Genomic DNA, 9,842 nt, shown 5'->3' with positions numbered 1-9,842 from the left:
AATTTTGGGTTTAGATCTGATCAACTACTATAGTGGTAGTTTTTTGAGAAAATGACCTTGAAAAGCCAGTCTTTTTTTTCCTACAATTGTCATGCAGACAGAGCAAGAGACCTTCACACTCAGCTACATTTTATTTGTGTTGCTAACCATATAGCAGTCAAGGATGGTGGTGCCAATAGTGCACTATGTTCAACCATATAGACAAGGAGTGTATCAGAAAAGGAAAATTATGGAAGTGGGTAAGGAAGCGAGGCAGTTTCTCCTTTGTATCGCACTCAAAAGTGTACTTGCTGACTACCATTTTCCTAGAGGTGGTAGCTGCCGAATTTAGACATAATTGGCTCTCACTTTTCTAAATGCATTATAAAACCACCTTGACAAAATTGTCGGGTGAATAAAAATTAAAAAAAGAAGAAGAATAGAGGAAGACTTCTCCCAATTTCAGGAACTGCCTTCCCCCTCATTGCTGGGGGATGAGGGTAAACCTCACCTCCCACGATCGATGGGTGGGGGTAAGGTTTATCCTCACACACCGAGAGGGTCCTATAATGAGCCCTCATAGTGATCTCTCCACCCATCGACAAACAAGAGAGCGATAGAGAGAGAGAGAGGTAGGAAGAAAAAAAGAAAAAAACGAGGAGTGGCAGAGAGGGGGAGACTTACTGAAACCTTTGTTGATGATACAAGATACAAAATCTCTTTTCTTCTCCTTGTTTTTTTATGGATCAGAGGGCGACAACCATGACTGCCGCCGAGCTGCAAAAACCCCCGAATAACAAGCCAGCAGCCATGGTTGTCTACCTTGTTGTCGAGAGAGAGAGAGAGAGAGAGAGAGAGAGAGAGAGAGAGAGAGAGAGAGAGAGAGTCGACCTTGACTGCTAGCCCCTTTGCAACTGAGAGGAAGAGAGAGGGTCAGCTCCGACTGTCGGCCCCTCTACAACTGAGAGGAAAGAGATATAATAGGTTGTGCCTCTTCCACCCCTTTTTATGATGACCGGGTCGTACCCATACCGAACCAGGCGATTTGTGTCGCACCCAAACCGAACCAGGTAAACAAAAAAATATCGAACTGAACTGATCCTACTCGATCATACCAAAGCAGACCGACTTAGTCAGACCGAGCCGGTCTGGATCTAGGTGTGAACCAGACTGAGTTGGGTCTGACTGGGTCTCAGTTCTCTATTTGGATTTGGTCTGATCTAGATCAGACCGAATCTTAATCCAGTTGCATGTTATTATTGATATTGTGTATTAGCATGATTAGAAAGATAACTCTTGAGTATGAACATAATATGCATAAAATGACCATGTATAAAATTATTGCAATGAGATTATTATACACACATGATTAGTCATAATATGTCATACATATTAGAAAGATATTATTTGCATGATAGCATATCTATGTTATAATTTAAAAATAACATACATTATGATGAGATTGTGATTAGACTTGAGTCATTTTATTATAGTTATGTTATGCAAATTTTACATTGAGATTAATATGCATAACTCCTTAAATTTCGAAAGTGGTGACTTGTTGAAAAGGCTACCTGGTTCACGGCCAGAGTGCAACCACCATAGAGAGTGAGCCACTGGTAATTTAATGACGTAGATACTCTATATCATTGCATGCTTAGTATGATATAAGTGTGAACCTTAATGTATTATGAGATTGAGAGTGAAATCCATCGTAATTGTTTCACGATATCACTCGTGAGAGAATGAGTGAAACATGAGCTTGAGAATAAGATTCAATGTAATGAACTTAAAATATGGCTTAGGGTTATAAACACACAATATTTGAGACTCTACACAACCATGGATGGATGAAAGTCATCAAGATTAGGATGTAGTATGAACCATGCCGAGATTGAGTTTGAGTTTGAGTCTGACCTCTCGACTAACTACCTGTGGTGTCTCCTTGTTGTTTTACTGTAGTAGCTGGTGATCTAGAGATTACTAAGAGTGTATGATTATTGTAGAATTATGGTGTTGTATGTGGGTTGTTGCGCCCATAAATGGCTATAGTCAATATAACCGACCTAGTGTTATAATTTGGAGTGAGAGTTTGATTAAGAGAGTTAAAAAAAATTTAAAACATACAAATCTTGTGTGGTATATCAAAAACTAAACTCAGATTAAGAACTTAGAACTCGCTACAGTTATAAGTTAAAGTCATTATTTGTTTATAAATATTTTTTACTGGGTTGTAAACTTACTTCATGTATAATTACAATTGTAAGTTCTAAACACACTAGCCCAGACAGGATGTGATCGACTACTTCAACAGAACACTTGGTAGTTTTTATTTTCTTATCATTGAACACTCATGTACTTGTTATTTTTTTATATTATAAATGATAAACTTTGAAAAAAAAAGTGAGTTATTAAAAAAAATAAAAATTATTTTGTCTTGTTTTCTCTTTGTGCACTCTATGTTTTCTCTCTAAAAAGTAATACCAACCAGACTTTGACTCTCGAGGCCCGAGATCAAGGTGTTACATGTATAAACTCCCTCCAATCGCCCCTTCTCAAACAAAGACTTAATGCTCACAGATGATAAATCGTCTAAAAGTTCTCATTGAATCGTCCAAGATGAACATTGTTTTGGCTACAAACAGAATACTTGAAGGGAGAGGAGGCCATTTTCCTTTCTTCAGCTGAGATTATGGTAATGCTAGGGAGTTTTGATCGGGTTCATTGCACTTGGATTGACAAGCACCCAAACTTATATGCGTAGTCTTGCCAATTGAATTGTATGTACAGAGATAGGGTATGAAAAGACAACCCTCCCAACTGGTTTCCCTCCCTCTTATATGTAACCCCAGCTAGCCAGTCAAAGAAAAACAAAAGCTAACTTGGTGGCTAAGGTTGTATGACCCAGATGCACACACACCTTGCGCAGACATAAAAAAAAAAGAGGTTTTCCCTGAGACTTGCAATGTTTCTTTAGCCCCTTTAAATGAATAGACATAAATCCATGTACTCCAATTAGATAACGTATACATAACAGTTGGAAAACTTGTGCTGCTTTCCCAATCCTTCCATGGGAGATCACCCACTCTCCCAAAGTTACAGAGCCAATTTGCCGCTTAACATGATTCTATCGGTGTTTCAACATTCTGCCATGAGGCCAGGTACCACCAACTGCTATTTCAAAGATTAATCCCATTGCCTGTAAGATCGACACCATCCCATCAACCCGTCATGATCAGCAACTATCATCTCCATTTGTGTCATCCTTGATCCGTCCCTTAAATGCTGAGGTATTTCATCCTTTATCGAAAAGGAGAGATCAAAGCTTTTGACAGCACTCAAAAAATAAGCATCTTTGTCCATGCCAAAGACCACCTCTCCATCTGCTAGGACCTCAATATGAACTCTCATGCGGGTCCATTCACCTGGGATTTCAACAAAGCCAACATTACGCAGCCGGACAGGGGGCCCTCGTGGAAACCCAAAGTACAGGTAGTGGCCCACAGAGACCCCGGCAATAGTGAACTCCAAAAGATGTTCATATGTAGCCTGTTTGTGTCAAAAACATCAACTAGAGTAAAAAAACAATCACATCAAACCAACAGATATATTTAGGTTCCATTTGTATCTAGTTTTCATGAGAAAGGGCTGAGCTGGCCCTCCTTTCCACCATGTGTGAAACAAACATCCAAACATCATGATGAAAAGTATCATGCTGGCACAAGTAGGCCTCAGTTTTTCCCACCACCTTTCTCTTTCCATATGAAAATCGTTTGATACCTCCCTCATGTGAAAGGACTTTCATGGGAAAGCTGAGCTGGCAAGAGCTTTTAGAAACTCATGCCCTTTCTCATGAAAGCGCCTACATGAGAATGAAATAAATGAGCCCTTAGGGTATGGTTCAAAAGAAAGTACCGCAAAGAGTCTCCTTCTCATATCATCACTGAGGCTGTTGCAATCTTTCATGTGTAGAACTTTCAAGGAATTCAATCTTTCAAGTCCAGGAACATCAATGAGCTTCTCACATCCTTGTAGATTCAATGTCTCTAACTTACTCAAGTTTGAAACATCCGAAACTGTTTTCAGATAAGTAAGGTTCATCGCAGAAAGAGTGACCATAGATAGGGGAAGTTGAGGAAGGGATGGAAGGCTTTCACAAGAACTCACATCAAGTTCCTCGAGTTGGCAAAGGTTAACAATGGAAGCCGGCACCTGTTCCAGTGATGTGCATTCAAACAAAGATAGCTTATGTAGCCTCTTTAAGCTACCTATGGAATCAGGTAGCTTTCGTAATGAAGTTCTATCAAGGATGAGTTCTTCTAGGGACTCCATCATTCCAATTGAATCTGGTACATGGTTCAGAGAATCTAAACCTTTCAGTGAAAATTTGCAGAGGTTCTTCAAGGATTCTATGGAATCGGGTAATTTTTCAATTTTAGTGCAGCCGTCAAGAAAGAGCTCTTTTAAGGACTCCAATCTCCCAACGGAATCTGGAATTTCTTCTAGTAATCGACACCCCCTTAAAGAAAGTTTATGAAGTTTTGTCAAGTATAAATCAGGTATTTTTTCTAATAAACAATAATCAAGGATTAGATTCTCCAAGGATCGTAATCTTCCAACGGAAGCTGGTAGCTCCTCTAGTGCCTTGCAACCCATCAGAGATAGCATGTGAAGGTTTTGCAAGTCTCCTACATCATTTGGTAGCATTCTCAATAAAGTCTGATCAAGGATTAGATCTTCTAAAGATTCCATCTCTCCCATGGAATCTGGTAGCTCTTCAAGTGATCCACAACAATCCATGGATAACTTCTGCAGATTTTTCAACTTCCCCACAGAATCAGATATTTTTGTTACTTTAGTGGAACGATTCAGGATGAGCCCCCGTAAAGACTTCAATCTTCCCATGGAATCTGGTAATTGTTCAAGTGATCTGCATCCCATCATTGACAGTTTAGAGAGATTCTCTAAGTCTCCTACTGAATCAGGTAACCTTTTTATACTTGTGGAATTGTCAAGGAGCAGCTCCTGTAGAGATTTTAATCTTCCAATAGAATCTGGTAGTCCTTCTATTGATCTGCACCACCTTAGAGACAGGCGATAGAGGCTCTTCATGTCCCCTATTGAATCAGGTATCTCCATTACCAAACTGAAATCCAAAATGAGCTCTTTTAAAGACTCCAACTTTCCAATAGAATCTGGCAGTTGTTTGAGTAATTTGCACCTGCTCAAAGATAGCTCATGAAGATTCTTAAGGTCCCCTAGCAACTGCGGCAAAGATGAAATTTTATCGCAGCCTTCAAGATTGAGGGTTTCAAGAGAACTCAGCTGACAAAGTTCATCAGGTAGCTTCGTTATAGCTTTGCAATACCTCATGCTTAAAATGGCCAGCTCCTTAAGATGACTAATTGATTCATCAATTACAGCCAAACTACTGCAAACATCAAGCACCAACTTCACGAGGGATGGGATACAAGAAAAATCACCAGTCGCCATAAGATGTGCAGAATGAGAGAGATCAAGAACTTTCAAACAGTAAAAAATTTGCAGATCATTTACTTTTAGTTTGCTCCCAATTTGAGATATATTACTAAAAGACAGGTCAAGAACAACAAGCTCCTTCAAATTAGAAGTCGAGGGCAGGCAATCCGAGGGGCACCTATGCCATTGCAACCATTTAAGCTCCCAAGGAAAATGTCCAAATTCACCTTCAAATTGTGAACATTTTATGTGAAGTAGTCTGAGTTTGGCCATTGCTGAAAAGGCTACTGTGCTCAAACATGTCTCGCTATCATTGTTGTAATTAAGAATGATGCCTTCAATTTTAGTCCTTTCCTGCGAATAGGGAAAAAATAAAAACTCAATATAACATTATGCTCGTGACCTTTAAGGAATATACATTGTTCCAGCCTTCATGGTTGTCATAAACAAATGAGCTCTCATTCTAGTGAATCAGTTGAGACTTTGAATACTTGTTTCAGTCATTGCTATGCCACATCGATGTCCAAAACTAATCTGAAGATATTCCTTTGATTGCTACCAAAAGGCTGGTTTGGACTTGAACTACCCAACCAAGTAGGTTTGGACTAACCATGATTAGGAATGGTCACAAAATAACATTAAGGTTCTAAAATACCAAGAACAAAGCTTGATTTAATGTTGGGTGCTGAATCTTCAGAACTCTTGTGAGAATCTAGTTGAGTGACTTAGAAACACTTGAGAAGACCTTTAGCATTGGCAAGGTTCAATCCCATCAGTTGTCACATTACACTTTCATTGAGTTTGTTAAGCATGAAACAAGTCCAGTAGAGTTGTGAAACTAGCCGAGTAAGTCAAGCTTGTGTTATTCAACAATTTCAGCTTAATATGAACTCTAGATTGAAATTAATCTCACCTTGTCACCTCAAACCAAGCACGAGCCGGCTTGTTTAGTTTTCAATATTTTATTTTATGTTTTCTAAATTAGGTCTCATGAATGTGATTTTTATAGCTTATTTAGTAGAGGACATGAAGTTAATTAGATAATAGATATCCTTCATGTCTAAGAAAGCTTTTAAAGGAATGCAAAAGCAGCATCTCATCGCACATCAAAAACATGAAATTTATTGTCGAAAAAACCTAGAACATCAAAAATGAACATCTCATGAGTTTTGGATTTCACTTCCTCATCTAGCTACTATAGGTTTTGGGTGGTTCCTGGTGAGAAATTGCAGACAACTTTCTATGTTTTGCATCTAGGGAACATAACTTGATTTTTGCAATCCTAGGTAGACTAAATCAATTTAATTTATTTGGGTCAGCACCCTGCAGTTTTAAGTCAAGGATTATCTACTTGTGAGCTTAAATTGATTGATTCTACATATATTTACCTAACCTTGCTTACATGAGCCTCACCACTGATAAAATAGATACCAGTTGAATTTGAGGGATAGATAGAGTTTGGACTTACTTGCCAGTTTCGCAAAACTTGCAGTATTTCATTTACATCCCATAGCCTGCTGCGCTGCCCTGGGTCTGAAACACTCTCCTGCCTGACTATCTCCATTCCCATAGTGCGAATTTGGTCGTGCATCCTGAACTGATTGGGGCCATCTACTTTAATGAGGCACTTTTGTTGAAGAACACTAATTGCTATATCTGGATAAAATCGACAAGCCTCCCACATATAAATTGCATTTCGTTCATGCTTCCCAGCAAAGAAGCATGCGATGTCCAAGAATACCTGCTTATCTTCCTCTTCAAGATCATCCAAACTTATTTTCAGTCTCTCATGAACTTTTTTGTGTTGAATCTGTCTCAACTTGTCTATCCCTTTTCCCCATTTTGTTTCTCTTACACCATAGAAGTATGAGCCAAACACTTCCAAAGCTAAAGGTAGCCCCCCTGTCAATTTTACAGCTCTCTTAGATAACTTGATGTACTTGGTTGGTGGTCGGTCACAAAGAAAAGCATGGCGGCTGAATAATTGAAGTGATTGAGCATCATCCAATTCCTTGAGCTTACAAGTATAGTATCCTGTCAGTACCTTCTCATCTCTTGTCGTGATGATGATCCTAGTGCCTGACCCAAACCATGTTTTTTGGGTTGCAGGTTCTCGTTTGCCAACCAGTGCATCAAGCTGGTCTATGTCTGAGACATCGTCGAGAACAAGTAGAACTTTCATACCTCCCATTCTCTCTTTGATCAAGGTAATTCCTTCCTTCACATGGCTTACATATGTTTCTTTTTCTGCGCAAACATCTTGAATGAGCTGAGTTTGCAGAGAGGCAAGTCCATCGAGCTGCTGTGACCTTTCCCTGACATCTGGAAGGAAGCTAACCCCGTCAAAATCATGAAATATTTTGTTATAAACGGCCATGGTGATGGTTGTCTTGCCTATCCCCCCTTCACCGTGGATCCCAACTACACGAACTTCATTATCTTCCATGTGTAACAGATTCATCACATCTGACACCCGAGATTCGATTCCGATGGGGTTTAGATCGAAACGAATCTTGTTCAATGTAATAAGAACCCTTTTGACAACAATAGTGATCAATTTTGCTTCATGCCTATCAGTTCCAGGAAAGAAAATACAGTAAATAATACATCTAAAACGTTACAAGAAAATACCTAAAAACATGTAAAATCATTGCACAATGAGAAGTATTGTTGGACAAAATGTCTTTTTCTGCTGTCATATGCAAAGTTCTGTTAATTCCTTGAATACTCCCATCTTGCACGTATGGCACAAAAATAGCATTTGCTTGACACCTTTGACGGTATTTTCAATAACCATGTCATTGTCTTCTATTGGATGTTTATGCAAGTACAGAAATCGTAAGGGTGCCTTTGGATTTGGGAAAATTGAGGAAACTTGGAATCCAATTTCTCCCCGTGCCTCATTCTTTTGTTTGGTTTCAGTTTATGAACACGGAATAAGAATCATATTCCCTAATTAAAACATAAGAATCCAATTCCAACACTGAAAGAATTCAAATAGAGTGATCGACATCTTTGGGAATTCAAATCCAGGAATGCCCTATTTCCTGAATCCGACAAGAGTCCAATTCCCTTTTCTTTTGTTTTGTTATACTTCCTAATCCCACAGTTAAATACAAAAAGAACCAGACTCCAATTCTACATCCATGAAAGAATCTAAAGAAAAGAATTACAGTCTGAGAATTCAACTCCTGCTCCAATTCCCTAATCCAAAAACGCCTTATTGCTTTTGGTTCCTTGTAGAGCAACGGCTGAAATCATGTGAATCTGGTTTTGGTTCCTATTTTTTTATCATTTTTCTGCATGCTGAAAGCCATTCGCTGTTTCTCAGAGAGAGAGAGAGAGAGAGAGAGAGATTACATACCCATTAGTCTCAGTCTTGAGGTTGTACCCAGAAATCTTGCTTGCTTTTGCCAAGGCATCCTTCCATTTAGCGACCGTCTTCTCATCCAACTCTTCATTCTTTTGGTGTCTTTGAAATGCCTTTTCATACGGCCCTTTCTGACAACGAACAACTGAAGGATCAACATTGTAGAATATGGGAATCATGAACCTCTCACCTTTGACCTCCTCGACAACTTCCACCATCTTAGAGATCTCCATGAGGCACCATTTGGAGTCCGCATATCCCTTTGAGAAGATGGGTATGAATATCTTGGACCTCTCAATCGCTCCAAGTATCTCTGTGATCTCTTTTCCCTTCTGCAGATTCTCTTCATCTATAAAAGTGTGTATTCGGTGTTGTTTCAGGTCGCCGTGGAGAAAGCCCGTGAAACCATTTCGGGTGTCGTCACCTCTAAAACTCAAGAACACATCGTAATTTTCTGACGACGAACGTGTCGACGATGGTGGTGGTGGTGGTGGTCGGAAAAAGTTCGTTTTCATGAAAACATAGATGGTGGCGATGATCACTGCAAGAATGATGATTATGGACGCTAATATCAGATCCCTTTCTTACTGTGATTAGATAGACGAGAGATCTTTCATCCTCCCTTGAATCTAGAGGACCTGGTAGACACAGAAATCAGCAAAAACCAGGAGAGACGTTGGCTTGATGGTTGGTGTTGTAGACCTTTTCTGGTCTAAATAAACGCTCGTCGAAAGCTATGTCACAGGGACACGCCATCTTGGTGACGTGCCCTTGCGAGATCGTCAAAAAAAAAAATATGTTACATTGTTGGCATTTACAGACAAAACCTTGGGTGTCCACTTCTTCCTTTCACTTAAGAGAAATTTCTTTGATGAGCTGCATGCACGAATGCAAACCGCTCGGATTTGGATTGGATGTGAGCAATACCATATTTGATTAATCGGATGTTGGGGATTTGAACTCAGATTCAGAGTTAGATGGCGAAAAGTTCATATCAGATCTGCTTTTATACATG

At 39.4% G+C, this 9,842-nt stretch overlaps 1 protein-coding gene across 1 annotated transcript; it reads right to left on the bottom strand.

Moving 5' to 3' along the window:
- Positions 1 to 3,165: 3,165 nt before the first annotated feature.
- LOC149847315 (disease resistance protein Roq1-like) lies at positions 3,166 to 9,436 on the bottom strand. Its single transcript, XM_089993962.1, has 4 exons — positions 8,822 to 9,436; positions 6,926 to 8,027; positions 3,895 to 5,811; positions 3,166 to 3,528 (listed from the first exon to the last, which is right to left on the bottom strand). Exons 1-4 carry the CDS (start codon positions 9,340 to 9,342, stop codon positions 3,166 to 3,168), a joined length of 3,903 nt encoding a protein of 1,300 aa, XP_089850088.1. The 5' UTR covers positions 9,343 to 9,436.
- Positions 9,437 to 9,842: the final 406 nt, after the last annotated feature.

This window comes from Nuphar pumila, chromosome 2, assembly GCF_984573655.1.
Source record: "Nuphar pumila chromosome 2, dmNupPumi1.hap1.1, whole genome shotgun sequence".
Taxonomy (NCBI): Eukaryota; Viridiplantae; Streptophyta; class Magnoliopsida; order Nymphaeales; family Nymphaeaceae; genus Nuphar; species Nuphar pumila.
Note: the sequence above shows the minus strand (reverse complement) of the source record. Positions and strands in the feature narration are given on the sequence as shown.

Coding starts and splice junctions, on each gene's coding strand:
- LOC149847315 (XM_089993962.1), bottom strand. CDS start 9,342: ATGAAAACGAACTTTTTCCGACCACCACCACCACCACCATCGTCGACA. Junction 5,812..6,925: donor AAGTTTTGCGAAACTGGCAA/GTAAGTCCAAAC, acceptor CCCTATTCGCAG/GAAAGGACTAAAATTGAAGG. Junction 3,529..3,894: donor TGAGAAGGAGACTCTTTGCG/GTACTTTCTTTT, acceptor TGACACAAACAG/GCTACATATGAACATCTTTT.